Genomic DNA, 20,783 nt, shown 5'->3' with positions numbered 1-20,783 from the left:
ATCCTGTTTTATATTTTATATCAGTCACCTTTTCCATTTGTAAGTCCGTTTGCGTACGAAACGAATAATGTTTATGGCGATGGTGTTTGTAGTAGTTTTGTACGTGTGTTTTCGTACATTAAATAAGCACATCTTTGTGACTTGAATACCCTCGTTAAGAGGCGAGAACGGCTTAAATAAAAACTATTGAACAAAATAAACATAAGAGAACTAAAAAACAACTGAAGAGGTAGATATTTAACAGTTATTTGGAGATGTCTTAATAGTTTATCCAGTTGTGAAACCTCTGATAATGTTTTTCAATGCCTTTTGGATATTAATTGCGATCAGATAGTGCGTTTTAGACACATGCCCTAATTACAGGTTGTAAAACTAACCCGCTAGTTGATTAATTTTACTTTTGCAAAACACGCAAACTTTTCCTTATCATTCAGAGAAAGTTTGTTAATAACAAACTACTTTGTTATTAAGAGAAATAGGTAATCATTCAGTACTCGTTGATGTTTTAATCATTTCTAGTGGGCATTATCATTATCTATAAAGGTTTCATTAAAAAAAAAAAAAGATTATCGAACAAATAATGTTGACATTTTTTAAAATAATAATTTTATTTGTACATATTTAAATTTTCTTTTTTTTTTATTTTAGTATATTGTACGTGTGTAAATTTGTTTGTACAAAAGTAATCAAAAACTCAAAAATCGTTAGAAAGACGAACTTTATATTTAGTTTGGGTTCCACGATGGATATCAGTCAACAGTAAAGGACGTGAAAGAAAAATACTGAGTTGAAGTGATGATAGGTGGTTAGAAATAGCAAAAACGAGTACTATTATGAACAAAAATCAACTTATACATATATTTTATACAAAAAAAATCCAAATTAAAACGGATACATGACGTTCAAAATAATAGTTATTAGGAATAACAACAAATACAGCCTGGGTTGTATTGGAATCAACAGCTTCCACAAAGAACTAGAACTTACCAACAGTGACTGAATTTTATAAAGATATCATCGGCCAACCTTATTGTAAATCTCTGATAACAACATAACTTCAAGAATTGGTTACAAACTAACAGACAGAGGACTTCGACCAAGACTAGTACAAGACTTTAATGGACATCAGTGTGTGATAATAATATTAAAATTTCATTTCGTGAAGTGGTAAATCTTAGTTAATTTCTGTTATTCTTTTTATGAATACCCTAATCATGTATAGCATCATAGATTGCTGCTCTAGTTGTACATACATTAATATTAATAAATTATAAAAATAAAGGTTAAGTGTTGTGTCGACTTACCTTCTAACCATAATACCTCTATCTACACCTTCGCTGACGACACTGCCATTCTCTCCACACACACTGACCCTATCCTCGCAGTACGCTCACTACAGTCCGACCTTAACTCAATAGAACCTTGGCTAGAAAACTGGCGTACAAAAAATTAACCCAACTAAGTCTAAATACATAGTCTTCACACTCAAACGACAAACTCCACCACCTGTCTTCTTACATCATACACCTATCTCACCAGCCGACCATGTGCGGTACCTTGGAATGTACCTAGGCAAGAGACTTACCTGGAACCCCCATACGAAACTTAAACGTACCGAACTAAGCAAAACGATACAAACTTCTAGCCAGACTACTCGACAAACGCTCAAAACTCTCACTACAGAACAAACGACGACTCTATACAGCTCTTCTCACACCAATATGGACTTACGGACTCGGAACTTTACGGAACAGCTAAAAAATCCAACATCAATAGACTACAAACACTCTAATCTAAAATACTCCGCCGCATAGTAGACGCTCCATTCTATGTTAGCAACCACACAATACATACAGATCTCCAAATTCCATTCATCTCCGAACTTACCAAAATCCGATATACAAATTTTCACCAAAAAATCTCACTTCATCCCAACCCTTTAGCTGCAAACTTGTCTTTAACTACGCTACCCTCCAATCCTTGAAGACGGCTGAGGCGCCGTTGGCCCCGTGACCAACTGGGTGACTAATGGCGGCCATCACTGGATGACCGTCATTCACGTCTGCCACGCTATTTAATTTATACACTTATCTCATTTACTTATTGTAAAGTAAAGTAAGGTAATCGCCTATTTTTTCAGGCGGGGCCTAACGTCCAACTACCATTTACTAGGTGTCGTGGACGGAGGCGAATAGCAAACGTACTTTACTATTTCTCATTTAACCATTAAATAAAATCCAAGGCCAAGACCGGGAATCGAACCCAGTACCACAATGCATATTAGCTTTGCAGGTCTCGCCTCTTAACCAGCTCGGCTACCGTGGCGCCTTCATTTACTTATTGTACCCTGTAGGTACAGGTGTAAATTTCAATAAAAGGATAAATAAATAAAAAAATGTGTACTTACCACAATCTTAACCACTTGAGACACCATTAAGGAGCCACATTTTATTCCTTCATAAAGATCTTTACTTATCTACTCATATTCACTCAGAATGAGTCTTCCTCTTTGAGATACACAGGAAACAGATTTATCTAAAAAAAAAAAAGAGTTTCAAGGACATAGCGAATCCCGTTTTCCACCTTCATATGTTGACCTTCATGATTAGGCGCCAGTGTGTCTAAGTTTTTTTTTTTTGGGAGGGAGGTAAAATGGGGAACTTCTTTTTCTAGAAATTGGAAAAAACAAAAATAAAAAGCGAAATATATTTCTTAAAAATCGTTATTTTTATTCTTTATAGTTCATTCTTTTAGTGTAATGGTGTGAAGAACTCGAGAACTGGACTTACTTGAACTTCAGTTCTAAAGGTTCCCTTCTAAATATGATTTTTAACCAAATTCGTGACGTCTTAGATCTTAACAAAAATAAAATGAAAATACATTAAAACAATCATAAACAAAAACATGGCGTCTTTTAGTTGAATAACCGATATAATTAAGGGGTTATAGGCAGTCAGAGGCGCCAAAAAAGTCATTTTTTCAAATTTTTTTAGGGGAAAATCGTGTTTACTTTTTTATTCGGGAACTTTTGCGTCATATCAGTCCATGTTTAAAGAACTTATTGTAATTTTTTCGTTACAAATTAATAATAATTGAACTAATGGCTAATATTTTAATGCAACACGTCAAAAAAATGCAACCCTCTCGTGGACATGATATCTTGAGACTGGATCATCTGAAATCAAAATTTCGAAAAGATTTCGTTAGTAGATGACTTTATCTCGTACTTGACCGAAGGATTTAGAAGAAAATTGAATTTTTAATTTTTGGGACAACTTTAAAGTTTGAGTCACGATTTTCACTAAAAAAAAATTGACCATTTTATGTTTGTAAAACAAGTTTTATTCATTGAAGAAAAAAAAATCCTTCGTCCAAGTACGATTTTAATATGTGTAAAAGAAATACGTAAAATTTCAAAAAGATCGGTGCAGTAGATTTTGAGATATCGTGTCCACCGACTTTGAAAACGTAGTTTTGAGAAAAAGTTATCAGCGGTTAAAGGTTTGCGAATAAAACCTGGATAATTTTTCTTTTCAACTTACACAGTGTCATCGATTCCAGGCCCATAAAATAAGTCCCCATGTCATCCAAAATGTCCAAGTTTTCCGATTTCTGCTGTCTGCGTAGGATTCTTGCCTCCCGCGTAGCAAGTTGCGCTCTGTGCTCAGCGATGGTAATTCGAACGGTCGGGGCTTGTAAACACTTTCACTCTTACAATTTTGCTCGGATCGACTTGAAATTTTAGGACAACATTCCTGAGATACTATACTTTAATATATATATATATATATATATATATATATATATATATATATATACACGAGGGTCCGTGCAAAAATAAAAACTACTTAATTTTTTGGGGTAAACCTTTTTTATTTTTCAACATAGTCTCCTTTTAGGCTTATACACTTCGTCCAACGCTGCTCTAGTTTGTTGATCTCTTCCGAATAATAGGATTTGTCCAAGTCTGAAAAATAGCCATTCGTTTCTGCAATCACCTCCTCGTTTGAATAAAATCTTTTTCCCGCCAGCCATTTCTTCATATTGGGGAACAAATAGTAGTCCGAGGGAGCCAAGTCTGGAGAATAGGGGGGATGTGAAACGAGTTGGAACCCTATTTCCATTAATTTTACGACCACAACTGCTGAGGTGTGAGCTGGTGCGTTGTCGTGATGGAAAAGGACTTTTTTGTGGGCCAATCGTGGGCGTTTTTCTTGCAGCTCGGTTTTTAAACGGTCCAATAACGATGAATAATATGCACCTGTAATAGTTTTACCAATTTCCAGATAGTCGATGAGGATTATTCCTTGCGAATCCCAAAAGACAGTCGCCATAATCTTTCCGGCCGAAGGAACGGTCTTCGCCTTTTTTGGCGCAGATTCCCCCTTGGTAACCCATTGTTTAGATTGTTCTTTGGTCTCAGGAGTGTAGTGATGTATCCATGTTTCATCCACAGTGACGAAACGACGCTTAAAGTCCTGCGGATTCTTCTGGAACAGCTGCAAACCGTCCTTGCAACACTTCACACGATTTCGTTTTTGGTCAAGCGTGAGCAATCGCGGCACCCATCTTGCGGATAGCTTTGTCATGTCCAAATGTTGATGCAAAATATTATGTACCCGTTCATTCGAGATGCCCACAGCACTAGCAATCTCACGCACCTTCACTCTTCTGTCATCCATCACCATATCATGGATTTTTATCAATGATTTCTGGAGTAGTAACCTCAACAGGGCGTCCAGAACGTTCAGCGTCACTTGTGCCCATATGGCCACTCCGAAAATTTTGAAACCACTTATAAACGGTTCTAATCGAAGGTGCAGAGTCACCATAATGTTTATCAAGCTTCTCTTTAGTCTCGTGAGGCGTTTTGCCTTTCATAAAGTAGTGTTTAATCAACACACGAAATTCTTTTTCGTCCATTTTTTGAAAATCACTCGACTTCCTCGATTCAAACGAATGCCAAACACAAAGAAATAGACCGATCTGGCTGAAACTTGGTGTGTGTTCTTCCAAGAGATGCTACTAACTAAACATAACCTCGATACGCGCCAGTAGTGCTATCTCTCTGACTTTGCACGGACTTTTCAAACGACCCTCGTATTTATATATATATATATATAAAATCGATTTTTTCAAATTTCTGACTGCCTATAACCCCTTAATCTAAATGTATATTTAGTTGAAATTTAATGAGATATTTTGTTTTCAACAACTATTTTATAATAACCATTTTTTAGGTCTTAGGAGACTTCAAAATCGTGTTTCCGGTAAAACGGCATTGTCGAAAAGTAGAAACGTTTGCTGTTCATTCTCTTACTATGGAAGTTAAAAGAAAATAAATAATAAATTTCCCCAAAAAAAATTCGGACGGAAGTACGACATTTTATTGGAGTAGATTTTATTAGCTTTTTCAAAGTTTTTGTTTTTTCTGAAGCGTCAAAGTTCACTCCGGAAATATCCTATGAATCAGGAAGTGTAGTTTTTTTTATAAATTGATTTAGGTATACCTATATTCTTTTGTCTTTTTGTGCAGTCAGCATGCGTAGCTTTAACATATTAAGTTCCATTTAAAAGTATGTAATACTTAAAAAATTACTTTTCTATAGTATACTTATAGGTAAACTCAAATTGTAAATGAAATTCCAAATGCTCAGTTAATCAGAATAAATTTTGGGTTTTTTAAAAAATGATTTTTACGCCTAATTATTGCGGTCGCAAAAAGTCATGGTAGTGTTCTGTATCAAATTAAAAATAAAAATGCGCGATTTAAAACATTTTTTTGTGATTTTAAAATAATATTTAATTGATATTTTGAAATAAATGAATTAATATGGTCGTGCAGATTGTTCTGTTTGCTTTTATCTCTTACTTGAACTTCGCTCTTTCTTAAGAAGGTATTGTTGTTAGAATTCTTGCAAAATAATACTAAATTCTAACTTAAATCTGTTCTTATAGCATTCTTGCGTGTGGCACTTGTTCAAACAGAATATATTACGTACAATAAAATATACAATAATTTTGTTCATATTTCTGGTATAGGTGAGCATAATATTATTTTGTACGTTGTTTTAGTGAAATGCGTATTATTTCCGTACTTTTCAATTTTATAATGACCAACTGTTAGCAATAATTGACGCTCCTTTTTTTTTGTATTGTTACAGTGTGGTTCACTGGAGGTAAGCTGTGAGTGGCGAGTGCCGGTGACCATGGAATCGCTGGCTAACAATGTGGCCGGAACTGATGGCGATGGAGGCGGTGGACAACAACGACTCGCTGTACTCTCCTACGAACAAGTACGTCGGCTGCACGATCTAATGGACGAGGTAGTCTGTGTGCATGGACGTGGTAATTTTCCTACTTTGGAAGTTAGACTCAAAGATTTGGTCAATGTGGTCAGATCGAAACTAGAAGCAGAAACTAGGAGCGGTGGTGCCGGACTCAAAGTAAGATATTTAAAACAAAGAAAATTATTAATTAATTTTTAGTTTATTATATGCTGGAGCCATATTTTATACAGATTTGAAGTTTTATCAAAAATATTTTAGTTCCTCATTATGTAAATGTGGAAATCTATAATAGAATGAATTTTAGCGAAAAATATTTCAAGTAAACAGGTCCACCTGAGTAGTATACACAGTTTAAAAGAAACTTACTTTTTCAGAAAAAGCTTACAAAAATTTGTAAGAAAATACAAAGAGATTTTCTTAAAATTCAAAATTGTAGCCACAGATTTTGAATTCTTTCTCAATATTTTCTTGATAATAAAAAGCTGTAACAGAACACTAAAGACTCTTTTATAGAACTCTGAAGTAAAACTTAAATCACCACAATTCTCCTAAAATCACTTTTCGCTGAAATTTAAATTCTCATTAAATGTTACTGAGTTTTGATAGATTCTTAAAATTACTCTGAAATGGTTCTTCACAGATGAATCTAACCCTAAATTCTGCATCAGAACTTCTTTAAAACGAATTTTCTTAATAAATAAATAAATGTTTCAAATTAACTTTGCTTTTTTAACGTATTTAATTTATTATAATTAAATTTTGGTAAACTGGCAGTTTCTGGTGGGGAAAAAATATATTTTTCATTTTTTTTGAAATTTTATATAAAAATATGTTCCTCTTTGTGATTTTTTCTAAATAAGTCTTACAATCATTTACAATTAAAAGTACTCTGTTTCAAAATTTGGAGTTTAATGTAAATAAATTTGTTAAGCTGTCCAACCGCTTCTCAAATATTCTCACAATGTATTGCCCAACTTCAGTCGGTTCAACGATCTGAAAAATAATCGCCTTCAACCTATATTTTGATTTTTTTTTTTTTCATAATTAAATAAAAAATTATAGTTTCAAAACCTTAGCTTTTTAATTTTGGTTTCTTATATCTACTTACAATTCTAGATAATATCAAAACTATAAAAAATCCAATTTAAGTCAAATTATTTTTATTATTAATTTTAAAATTACAAATATTATTATATTTATGTGCTGAGAGATACAAATTTTCCTTTGTTAATATTACAGGATCAGGTCTAATCTAATGCTAAATAAAATTAGACACTAGTTACAAAATGGCGTTCTATAAACTGAATTGTAAGGAGACATACTAACTATTATCAAATATGTGACTTCTACATTTTTAAGAATCTTTATTGTACGGCAATTCTTCATTACGTCGAAGGCCATCTCACTTCTTTGTTGACTTAGACAAAGAGATTTATAAAAGCATAAATGCTGTTCACACCATGAGCCTTAGATAAAAAATTAACTTGGTTGCTATTTCCAGGTTCGTGATATACGTCTAAATGGTGGAGCAGCTTCACATGTATTGGCCACAGAATCTACACCATACAACGATCTGGATCTAATATTTGGTGTAGAATTGTCTGGTGGTAGAAATTTCGATCGTGTAAAGACTGCAGTGCTATCTTCTTTGTTCGATCTATTACCAGACGGTGTCAGCCGAAAGAGGATCACCACCTGCAGTATGAAAGAAGCATATGTTGGTAAAATGGTTAAGGTATGTTGTAATTTAATTTACTTTTCCTAAATTTTGAATATTATTACCGTTCTTTAGAGTTAACAGTGTTTACAAGATTGTAAAATCTTAGGATGGTGTCTCCAGTGGATTCTGGGACATTGCGAGGTGAGGGGTAATAAAGTGGCGGATGGTCTGGCCAATAAAGGTTCGATTGTAGAACGCTATTAAGCCAACTATCCTATTCTTCCGCGAAACTGCTAATAAATAGCCTTTTGCTAATCCATTTTAAAGAATATTGGTAGCAGATAGCGATGGTTAAGCAACGGGGAGCCTTTGTCTCAGGAAGGAGGCAGGATAGTCGCTTCACTTCCCAGAGCCCAGTTCGTGGCCTGTTTCAAGACACGTACCGTCATGATGGTCTCCAGAAACATCACCATCGAAGTGCCCCTTCTTGTGTACTTATTTAGACTCTTGTCCAGCAATGCAGGTTATTCAAAATTTGTTTAATCATGTCCATTACTCTTGTGCCAGGTTGACCAAGCTGTAAAAAAAAAAAAAAAAGTAAAGTAATCGCCTATTTTTTCAGGCGGGGCTTAACGTCCAACTACCAATTAGGTGTCGTGGACGGAGGCGACTAGCAAACATACTTTACTGTAAATTTCTTTTATTAACCATTAAATAAAATCCAAGGCCTAAGACCGGGAATCGAACCCAGTACCACAATACATATTAGCGTCGCAGGTCTCGCCTCTAACCGCTCGGCTACCGTGGCGCCTTCATTTACTTATTGTACCCTGTAGGTACAGGTGTAAATTTCAATAAAAGGATAAATAAATAAAAAAATGTGCACTTACCACAATCTTAACCACTTGAGACACCATTAAGGACACCTCCTTACTGACTTATTTAAAACAAGGATATGATTGAAATTATATATTGAAGCAGACCAAGCTGTATTGGACAATAAGATCGCTCTCGAAGAAGCTTTTCCCACATTGTCGTCAAAGGAGGGGTGCAATATTGTAAAACTATCTGTTAAAATTCCCTTTCAAAATAATGTGTTGCTAATTTACGAGTATAATCAAATCCTTTTTTGATTTTGTCCATTATTTGTAACCTCCCAATAGAACCTAATGGTAACCTCTCTGGTTTTGCTTGCACTCTACAAATCTGCGTTTTTATTAGAATTACAGTTTACAGCAAAACTTACTATTAACAAGCGCTTTATCATTATCCAGTTAGTTAGATTAATTTAATTTATGTGAACTTAGAATATAATAATATTAACATTATTTATTTTGTTTTGCGTAGGTAAACCATGATGGCGACCGATGGTCATTAATCTCTCTAGGCAATTCACGCGGCCACAGAAATGTTGAATTAAAATTTGTGGACTCAATGAAACGGCCATTTGAGTTCTCTGTGGATTCTTTTCAAATTGTATTGGATTCTTTACTGTTATTTTATGAATGCTCTGAATTAGCAATCAGTGAAAACTTTTATCCAACCGTTGTGGGTGAATCAGTTTATGGTGACTTCCAGGAAGCATTGTATCATTTGCACAAGAAATTAATTGCCACAAGCCATCCAGAAGAAATTAGAGGCGGTGGATTATTGAAATATTGTAACCTACTTGTGAGATCTTATAAACCTGCTGATCCAGATCGAATAAAGATTTTGGAAAGGTAGGTTCAAATGTATATATTTTTTAAAATAAGTTTACTAATTAATCCTTCTATGGTTAGGGCATTTATTCAATAACTTCTTTATAAAACAAAATCAGTGATTATTATTATGGTATTTTGTCAAGTTTTTGACCAAGGATGAACTAAGCTTTCTTCCTTCCGAATTAATGTACGAGGGGGTACCCAAAAAAAACCGGAATTATTTTTAAAAAGCTATTTATTTACAAATTTTTTACAGAACAACCTTATCCCCTTCAAAATATTCTCCATTACAACTAATACATTTGTCCCACCGGTGCTTCCACTGTTCGAAACATTTTTTGTAGTCATCTTTAGAAATGGCTGACAGCTCCTTCTTCGTTTTTTTCTTGACCTCTTCAATGTTGTCAAATCGGTGACCTTTCATGCCCTTTTTCATGCGTGGAAATAAGAAAAAGTCGCACGGAGCCAGGTCAGGCGAGTAAGGTGCGTGGTGCAGCGGAACCATGCTATTTTTAGCCAAAAACTGTGTAACAGAGATGGCTGTGTGTGCAGGTGCATTGTCGTGGTGGAAGAACCAGTCTCCTGTTTGCCACAAATCGGGTCTTTTTTGGCGAACACTATTGCGCAATCTTTTCAAAACTTCCAAATACAAGGTTTGATTGACGGTCTGACCTGGGGGGACAAACTCTGAATGGACTACGCCTTTGGCATCAAAAAAGCAAATCAACATTGTTTTGATGTTTGACTTGACTTGACGACATTTTTTTGGTCGGGGTGAAGATGACGTCTTCCATTGGCTCGACTGTTGCTTTGTTTCTGGGTCATAACCATAGCACCATGACTCATCACCAGTAATGACCTTTGACAGAAAGTCTGGATCAGTATCAAGCTGTTGTTTCAAAGCACGACATGTTTCAACTCGATGTTCTTTTTGATTGTCAGTCAGAACTCGAGGAACAAACTTGGCAGCAACCCTTTTCATCCCCAAATCTTCCGTTAAAATTCGCTGAACCGAGCTCCAAGATAACCCACTACTCTCTGACAGTTGATCAATTGTCTGTCGACGGTCTGTGAACACCAGCTCTCGAATTTTTTCAACATTTTCGTCGATTCGGGCAGTTGATTTGATGGACGTCCAGAACGAGGTTCGTCATCCATCAATCGACATGTCGCCATTTTTAAACCGAGTAAACCACTCGTATACTTGAGTTTTTCCCATAGCGTCATCTTTGTAAGCTGTTTTCAACATTAAAACACTTTCAGCAGCATTGTTGCCGAGTAGAAAACAAAATTTCAGAGCTGCACGTTGTTCACTTAAACTTGCCATCATAAAAAACGAAAAAAGAACAAAACAGCGCTGGTAAAAACAATCACTGCAGATGAACAGAACAAGCCAGGCAGACAACACAGGCAGGACTGAACTGGCAAGGAATTGCGCTATACACGTCTAGCGGCAGAAATGCGTACTACATAAGCTCCATGCGCGGCAACGCAATTCCGGTTATTTTTGGGTACCCCCTCGTATCAGTCAAAAAACAATTAACAAAATAAATTAACTACCACTTAGTAGGGAACATATTCAAAAAAACAAACCAAGTTTGTACGCCTTATCTCGTTGTTTCGCATTTAAAAGCTTTATTTCCTAAACCCTAAAGTTCTTTTAGACAAAATATTTGCCGAAGAACATGTGATAGAATTTTTGGTCATACTGAAAAGACTTAACACCTGTGCTCTTATACCACAATAAGTTTATGATTCTAACGAGGCAATTCTCTCCAATTTTCTCTTCTGTTTTATACTACTCAGTTTTTAATTGCTTAATAGAATAGAATTGAATAATTTTATTCGTTTTCAGGGTATTACCCTATTACCCTTTATTACAAATGAAGTTTGGTTAAATAAAATGAAATCAAATAATATCTTATTAAATATAAATAAAAACTTGAATTGAAAACTATAAATATACATTCTAATCGAATAAAAACAAATAAGTACCAAAATTAGAAACAAAACAGTAATAATAATTGCTTAATTGTAACTGTGGTCTCTAAAAATGAGATAATTCAGGTAGAAGTTTCAGTGTTTACGAGACTCTGAGAGAATTTTTTAATAGGTTATGCTAAAAAAATCCTCATTTTAATTGCAGTTTACAACAACAAGAACTACAACAATTTCTGAAAATGCTGTTTTTGCTCATTTTCGGCAACTTTTTCCCGAAATTTATTAGATATGGGTTGTTGTAAAAAAAAAATACAGTTGTAAAGGAGGATTTTCTGTATATTTTAAAGAAAATTTGGAAATTTTATAGAAAAAGAGAAAAAAAATGTCAGAGTTGGGTGTTTTTGAACGATACGCTTTTTCGTGCACTTTTTGACGATCAACCCTTATACAACTGTCCTCCCGGACAGTTTTAATACAGTGTACAGTAACTAAAGTCAACTTTGAAGATTTTTTTTTTGTTTGATCGTGCAAGATTGCAGTAAAAGAAATGAATTATCAATCATTTTCTTTCATTCACATGCAAAAATGGGCATAAAAAAGCTAATTTTTTATTTATTTTATTCAACTGATGGTACCCAAATTTAAAATTATTAGAATCAAATACGCTGATTATGTTTGTTTCTATTTTTCAGGTATATGTGCTCACGATTCTTTATAGATTTCCCAGATATTGGCCAACAAAGAATTAAACTCGAGGGCTACCTATGGAATCATTTTGTTGGTGGTCCAGATGATGAACTACTTAAGTATCAATATCTGATGATACTTCATTCAGTAGTGGAAGAATCAACCGTCTGCTTGATGGGACATGAACGCCGTCAAACTTTATGCCTGATTGAAGAGCTGGCGTGTACAGTATTATGTAACGAGCAGAATCGCTACAGTATGCAGCACGCTGCGCCTATACCAACGCCGCCAATTATATTTGCCGGCGGCTATTATTATGCGCCAATATTATCAGCCCAACCATGCACCTGCACTTCATATATGACTTGCACTTCGTAACCGACTTTCTCAAACTTTTTATCATCTAAATTCCCCTCCTCATGAACTTATTTTTTCGCTTTATTTTTTGGTCAAACCCTCCCGAATGTATTTTCTTTCTTGTAATTTTTTAATTTTGTTAAAAAAAAAAAATAAATTCAAAATTACCAACACATTCTGGCTGTGATAATAGGCTCGATTTTTTTTTTTTCGATCATCGTTGGATCAGGCAAAATAATCGACTGCGCAGGCCAAATAAATTTCTCACTATATAAAAACATTTTGTGACTGTGGAAAATATAACTCTGTTATTGAATTCTACTTCTAGTTGGTTTTAGAAACATTAGAGGAATCAATCAAAAAGAATATAATAATGTTGGTTATCCTAAATTCAAGAAAAAAAAATAATGAAAAACAATTATTAAAAAAAGTGTGGGCCAACTGATGATAGCGATATTGTACTTAAACATTAAAAAAGAAAATTTCGAATTGGCCGTTTTATTGTATTGGAAACGTTGATTATATTATTCTTCATTGTTGCCTCTAGTACGTTTTAAAGAAATGGAAGAGAAAATATATGCCAATTGGGCGACAAAATTTTGTGTTTCATTTTTTTTTTTTTTAATTTATATAAAAACTAGAAGTGTAAACACAAAACTTTTTACAAATTATAATTTTTTCTAATTATCAATAAAAATTGGTAACTATCAAGAGTTAAATGCAGGGTCTTTTTTCTTTTGCTGAATTGATTTTGTTAGAAAATAAAAATCTGCCTACAGTTTTTTAATTAAAATTGATTAAACTTGAAATAGGGTTCTAAAACAATGTTCCCTGTAATTTCGCTTAAAAAATCAAGTTTGCAGTTGCTAACAGAAATAGTGACTTTCATTTTTAGTTTGGTTCTAAAGATATTTGTAGCAAACTTTTTTCGCTTGAATGTAATTATTTTTAATTTACCTGCAAATGAAACAATTTAACTTAGTTTTCCTTTGATATCTTAAATTCATGTCTTCAATAAGCAAAATAAATCTTGTCTTTGTCTTTACTAACTTTGTGTACTACCTAATACGGTTTTTTTTAAAGGTGTATCGAATTCCGGAAAGATGTTCTTAAAAAAAACAAAAAACAAAAAAACTAGATGGTTAAGAATAAGAATATTCTGTAAATCGTGAATTTAAACTCTGCCTTCATTAGAAAGGGGCAAGAGAAATTATCATATTACTAATAGCACAAACCCGAACACACATTAACGTAGACCAGACGATGATTTTGTTTTTAGCTGCGAAGTAATTTCAAAATCTTAACTGTCCATTAGAGGTTTTCTGAAAAAAGGAATCTTATAAACGGAATTACTTTCTTTTTGTCAACAGTAATAAAATAGATAATAGGTGTACTAATTTTAGACAAAGGTAAACAACAGAAGAAAAAATATTGCATGTATTATAATAAATAATTATAGTCTTTGCGATCCGATTGTCCGCTACTTGAAAATAAGACCCCGAATAATGGAGTGTTACTTAAGTATTTAGTAAATGGCGTCTTTTTTTCAGTTTCTTATTGTACAACTAAAGTATAAAAAAGGTTAGATAACTTGCATTTGTTCCAACATAAAATAAATCAAATTCGATTAAAAGAAAAAAAGAAAAGATGGCCCGAATTTGTAGACTCGCTAATAGTTATGCATAGATTGTGTTGTACGCTCATTCTGTTAACAGAATTAGCCTACATCTTAAAGACAGCTGTGCAGCCTAAAACAAACGAAACAAAAAAAAAAAAAAAAAGAAAAAATTCCGCAAAAAAATGTAAAAAAAAAAAATTATAAATAAAAAAAAAAGAAAAAATTTAATTAAAAAAATTTTAAAAAATAGTTTGTTCCATTCTTTTTTGTTTGTAATTTGGGAGGGAAGTTTAGATATAAAGTAACTATGCAAGCATTCGTCCTTTTTCGTCTTTGTTAATAGTAATTTTATAAGACAAATTAAAATTAGAAAGGAGAAGTAATATAAATAAAAATATTTGTGTATAAAATGTTAAAAAATTACCTCTAGGCCTTGTATGTGCTATAAAAAGTTTTATTATATTATAAACAATATATATATATATAATGGGGTTGAAGTGTTGAAACAAGAGAGACTACGAAATATATGTAAGTTTAGGTAATTTGTAAAAAGTTAAACAAAATTGAAAAGAAAAACAAATTTTTAAGCACATTATTGGTAGAAGAAAGTACGAGATTTAAGTGAAAAATAGAGAAAGGCCTACAGAATTAAAAAAAAAAATATATATAAAATTTGTAAATGAGTTAAAACATTCAGAATTGAAAGAAAAGATTAATCAAAGTGTAAAGTGTAATTTTCCTGACATATATTGGTTTACATTTTTGTTTTTTCACGTTGAATTCAATAACTATATGTTTACAGTGTGATCTTGAAAATGTCTTCTGAATGCCCTAATTATTTTCTAACTGTTGGAACAAATAAAAAAAAAAAATTATCAATGTGTTATACGTACAAAATTAGTTATATCTTTTCTGCAAAACGATATTTGACGAAGTTCTGACAACTAATATGAGATTTTTTTTTCTCTCTCTCTCTCTCTCTCCATTATTTGAACAACGAACTGGTTTTTGTGGCATTTTTTTTTTTCAGACTCTTTATTTGTGAAAAAATAAACGTACCAGATTGAGTTGGCCAAATTTAATGAAATGGTTTTACGCCACATTTGCGACAAAAAGTTCATTATTTTCTGGTTCGATTATTTTCGAAAAATACAGTTTCACTTTTTGCTCATGCTAAGAATCGTAGTCTTTACTCCGGAGAAGATCAAGTAAAAAATGATAAATGTTCCATTTGTTGATAAACATTATAAAAAAGATTTTTTTTTAAAAAAAAAAAGTAACCTCAAAATAGTAACTTCTTAATCTTAGTCCCGTTTAATTAATATTTAGCTCTAATACCACCTCTAATAATTGCATCGCTTTTAATAATTTAATAATTGACTAAAATATCTTGTGGAAAATATAATATTTTTTCCGTTAGTGTAATTAAGCTTAAGTGGTAGGACCAATTTTGTGATATGCTAAAATAAATTATAAACGTCAAGAATCGGGTCGTGGAACCTTTTTCGCCCGAATGGGGCGTAGAAACCCCACTTAGTATGTGGTCAATTCACTTGTATCTTATATCTAAGCATCCTGATGTCTCTTTTTATCCACCGTTCTTATTAGAGTTACTTACTCTGAAATTAGCCCTTTCTTCAACTGCTTTTTAATTTTAGCAAAAAAATAAAAATTTCCGTCTGTTACTCCCTGAATATTTTTTATCTTCGTTCTTTTTTTATATTTGAAGAACATATTTATAACTGTCCATTAAAAAGTCCATCCTTAGCTAGTTTATTTTGTGAATCCATGCAAGTAAAATGTTAATATTTTCTGACATGAAGTACTTTTTAAACTTTCAGCCAATTTATTAATTATGTAATTTAAATTAATTTTACATATTTTGTTTATCACAATATCTTGTTCAGATCAGGGAAATGATTTATGAGAGTTACATTTTCTTTTTAAACATAAGGGAATGTTTGTTTATAATATAAAAAGCTGGTAGATCACTGGCCCTTTCTCAGCTTCTTTACAGATATCCGCACAGTCGAATCTTGAAACAGATTAGAAAATTATAAACATTACAGAAGTAAATAAAATGTCATTTATTTCTAAAGTCGAAGTTTATACAGTTATGTTCATGGCTAATGTTAATGTCTTCAGGAGGTAGGGCTGTGTAACTCTTGTTACGTTAGAACGCTTTTATTAGAATGTGATCTTTCTTTATTAGAATCTGTGTTCGGTAAAATGTTAATTTCATTTAATTCACTCAAAAGGTTGTTATGAAAGAGCTGTGGAACGAAATTATTGCCGAATAATAACAAAACATCGTAAACATATGCTGTAAAAGTTTTTATTTTCTTGGTCACACTGTAATCATATGTATTTTTGTAAAATGTTACTTGATGAAAATAAAGCCAGGATTGTGTTGGGACAATTCAATAGATCTCAACTTTGTGGAAGGTAGGTATTCGTTTGAAATGGAAAACATTGTATCCTAGTCTAGTTTTCTTTTAAATCATTCTCCTGGTTGCTTCGTCGCCATGTTTTACCACATTCAAAGAAATGAAGTGTTTTCAAGGCAAACTTGTTGTGTTTTCTAGTATAGAGAAGAGTAGGGTATTATTAATATTAAATAACTTTAGAAATATCATCCCATTGAGAAAACTATTGATAAAAAGAATTTATTAAAAGAGAATAAACTATGATGTGTATTCTATAGAGAAATTAGTATTTTTTTTCTCTCTTTTACTTTTACTTTTATTTTAAAAACTTCCAAATGTAAACCAATAGTTTATTGTCATTAAAAAGCCTATAAAAATATATATATATATATAAAATTTCATACTATAGAGGAAAATTACTTTCAAATTTATTATATTTGTATATTTACTTCATTATATATTAATGGATAATTAAGAGAAAATATATATATAAATGTTACACTAAAATTAAAAGAATTCATATCTTCGAGTGATATTAAATGATAACAATATTATTCATAATAACAAATATATTCTTTTATGTTTTTATTTAGACAGAAAAATGAAAGATGGGCCACATTTGATTATAAAAACCACAATTTCCCAATTTTAAATTTTTTAAATATAAAATTTTCTCTCCAAACTTTTTAGATAAAAAAAAAAATAAGTCAAAACTATACGAGTGTCTATTAAGAAAAGATAACTTCAAATTTGGAGTAATTTTGTTCTTGTTTATGTTAATCAAGTTTTTTGTTATGTGTAAAATAACATTTTTCAATTTTTCGTTCTTTTTATATTATTACAATTTATATAAAAATTGTTGAATTAATTTGCTATTAATAGAAATTGAACTTGTAGAACTACTGGCCTCACCTGTAAAACAATAATTTATGCATGCGCGATTTATTATTCCTAGTTTTAATGAATTGAAAGAACAAATTAGTGGAAATAATAATTTCTAATTTATTTTATACCCTTTTTTTTTAAGTTGTGAATGATTGTTAAACAGCTGCGAGGGGAAAGTATTTCAAACCAGGTTTTATAATTTGTAAAATTTTCATGTACGGTCACATTTTTTAAATTGATAAATCTTATTTATTGATAAAACCTTCACTAATGATTTCAGGACATGAATAAATACGTATCCGCGAGTGTGGGAGTCTATTGTTACCTTTCCAGAGGCTATAGAGCCAAAAGCCTAATAAAGCTCACGATATATTTCTCTACGGACTATTCACATAGTATTTTTATTCTTCAACAACACTTAACCTCTAAAATCTAAAATTCTGCATAATCTTGTTTCCCACGTCTGATCTGTCTGTAGATAGAATTTTCCTTTTTCAGAATGGCAGAGTTCAAAACTGGATAAATAAAGAATTTTGAAAATGCCTTCTTTTAGATAACGCGTGTGATAAATTTATTATTCTGGTTCTGGTCTTATGTTTGCGAGCTAGTTTTGCTCCTTACATTTCCATCAAGAATTCATATCAATGCCTAAAGCTCCTGAGTTTTAAAATAAATGAATTCTTTCAGACACTAATCTCTTCAATAGGTTTTCTTTAAAGACAAATATCATGCCTTTCTCTAGAGAATGCAAAAGCATTACCCTATCAGATTACTGTGCAAGGCAAGCCCGCCTACTTCTCATTTGCTGGCTCAAAACTAGTAATTGAATGGCTGAAGTCAGCCATTATTGATTTCGAATACTATCATGGTTGGTGGAATTCCCAATACTATTTGAGAGCTGGTATAGAAATTCAACAAAATTTCAATTTTTTTTCTTCATGAAGGATAACTACCACTGTCTACAAAATAATTAAATAAAATGAATGCTGTTTATTAAGAGTATACCTGAATAACTGATTAAATAAAAATTTTGAATTCATGATAATATGTTTTTAGACTGAAAATTTTCTATAAATTGTAACTTTTTTCTTAATTCTTGTTATATAAAAATTATTAGATATCAATAATGTGAATATGGAAAAGATTTACAATCTGAAAGAAATAATGTAGTGCTAAATTACAACTATAATCCAATAATTAATAGAGTTGATTGTGTAAATACAATCAGGTTCTTAATGTTCTGAATTAGTGATGAGAATTGGAAAAATTTGCTGACTTAAAAAAAGTGTTATTTCCTTGTAACCAATTTTTATTAGCATTATTTAAAAAATCATATTTGCAAAATAAAAGATGAAATATTGTTAAAATAAAATAACATAAAAAAAGAGAATAGCAAAATCTTTTAGCAAATTGGGAAATAAGAGACCTTAAAATAAATTTAATATGAAGTAATTTAATATTTTCTTTTGCTGAGATGATTTTCTTTTTACTTTTAAATATACATTTGTTTTTGTAAAATTAGTATTAGATGTGCCAAAATGTGTTACCTTCAAGTTGTTTAAAATATTGATGTATCCACCTCTTGAAGGTTTGAAATTAGAGGTTTTTAAACAATAAGTTGATAAAAGTAATGAAGTTATAACGTAATGTTGTAAAAAAAAGTTTTAAAGGCGAATAAATAAATAATTCAAATATTTGTAAACATTAACCAATTAAAAAAATACAAATTTTGGTGAAGGGTTTTTAACAATATTAATTATTTTTGTAGATTAATAAGTATTGTAATAATAATTGTTTACATGGAAATAAAGTACATTGCAAACTTTCATTACACTTGAGATTGCTTTTGTTTAGAATAAGATGGATCTCTCTTCCTTATTGCATATAAAGTTAATAAATGTAAGACTGTAATAATCAACTTTAATAATTAATCTCTTATTTTATTCTTTTATTTTTCCAAAAGGTAATTTTGTGATAGTTTGTATTTTAAAAAGTTTTTTGTTGCCTTTAATAGACGAATTAAAGGAAGTTAATTTTTAAAACTTGAAAACAATTGTGTACGCACGTGTTTGTACAAAACTAACAAACGAATATGTTCCTTCATAAGTTTTGTGATTGTAATGGGTAAATTATTTATCGCCCGCTCACCCCTGTTTTTTTCTATTTTGTACACAAATGGTTGATTATCTCTGCATTTTTTATTTAATTTTATTGTGAATGTAAGATTTTGTAACATGACCAACTTGATGTTTAATAGGATATTTTTGAGGTTAATTTATTCAGCATCACTTCAACAAAAAAAAAAAAAGTCAAAATATAAAATAAACTCTAATATTACATAAATACATTTTACCTTAATTCAATTTTTAAAATGAATCGTTGCTTCATAAAATATTTTGACTGTACTTCTGTTAAAAGAAACAAAAAATAAAGTAAATATATATTTTTATAGATTTACATGATCACTTGACTAAATTAAACAAGTGTCGTAATGTGTTTGGAGATATCAATCATTAAATATAATTTCGTTTTGAAAATAAAACATCTAGTACAAGTGCATGGTAGCCTTAATATTGTAAAAAGTTGCTTAATTACACAAAACTGATTAAATGGGGCGTAAGCATTATTAAGTACGATTACGTTTGGATATTCATCTTTTTAATGCAATTACATTTCACTCTCTGTTTAAGTAAAACAAGAAACTTTTTGAACATTAAAAAATAATTTTCATTTTTAAATTATTTTTATATGTGACATTTTATTATTACGGCATAAACTAACTATTAAGTTAAAATTAATTACAATTAGTGAAAATAGCCTTAAATAAAATAAAATTGTGGTAAAATATTACTTATGTATGTTTTATTCTGTAAATACTATATAGTTTAATTGAAGTGCTCACTTCCTGTTATACATCAAGCGTGTAATTACTGTATTCAATGAATAAAGTAATATAATAATAAAAATAGTAATAGAATACGTTATTTTTTTCTTGGCTTCAAAATCCCATTCCAAATAGTTCAATTCTCAAAAGAGGAATTCCTCAATTCTCAAAATGTTGAATTCATCAGTTTTTCTGTTTTCTTTTACAAATTCAAGTTTTGCTTGCATGCGTGGGTGCATTTTAACAGAATATCTCGTAAAATAAATGTTGTATTAAAACTGTCCGGTAGGACAGTTGTATAAGGGTTGACCATCAAAAACTGCACGAAAAAG

The 20,783-nt window shown here is 31.4% G+C and overlaps 1 protein-coding gene across 4 annotated transcripts in view; it reads left to right on the top strand.

The window, feature by feature from the left end:
- LOC141458896 (terminal nucleotidyltransferase 5C) overlaps positions 1-20,546 on the top strand; it is a 409,659-nt gene extending 389,113 nt beyond the window's left edge. For 3 of the 4 annotated variants that reach the window (XM_074137463.1, XM_074137460.1, XM_074137461.1), the window contains exons 2-5: positions 6,165-6,446; positions 7,792-8,025; positions 9,298-9,671; positions 12,287-20,546. In XM_074137463.1, the coding sequence (XP_073993564.1) occupies positions 6,210-6,446; positions 7,792-8,025; positions 9,298-9,671; positions 12,287-12,659 (1,218 nt within the window). In that variant the 5' untranslated portion in view covers positions 6,165-6,209 and the 3' untranslated portion in view covers positions 12,660-20,546. Of the gene's footprint in view, positions 1-5,893; positions 6,043-6,164; positions 6,447-7,791; positions 8,026-9,297; positions 9,672-12,286 lie in introns of those variants that run through there. The other variant, XM_074137462.1, reaches the window with a different exon arrangement.
- The last annotated feature ends 237 nt before the right edge of the window (positions 20,547-20,783 follow it).

This window comes from Rhodnius prolixus, unplaced genomic scaffold (genome assembly GCF_049639745.1).
Source record: "Rhodnius prolixus isolate KJV_2025 unplaced genomic scaffold, Rpr scaffold_5, whole genome shotgun sequence".
In the NCBI taxonomy this organism is placed as follows: domain Eukaryota; kingdom Metazoa; phylum Arthropoda; class Insecta; order Hemiptera; family Reduviidae; genus Rhodnius; species Rhodnius prolixus.
This window is presented reverse-complemented; position numbering and strand designations above follow the sequence as displayed.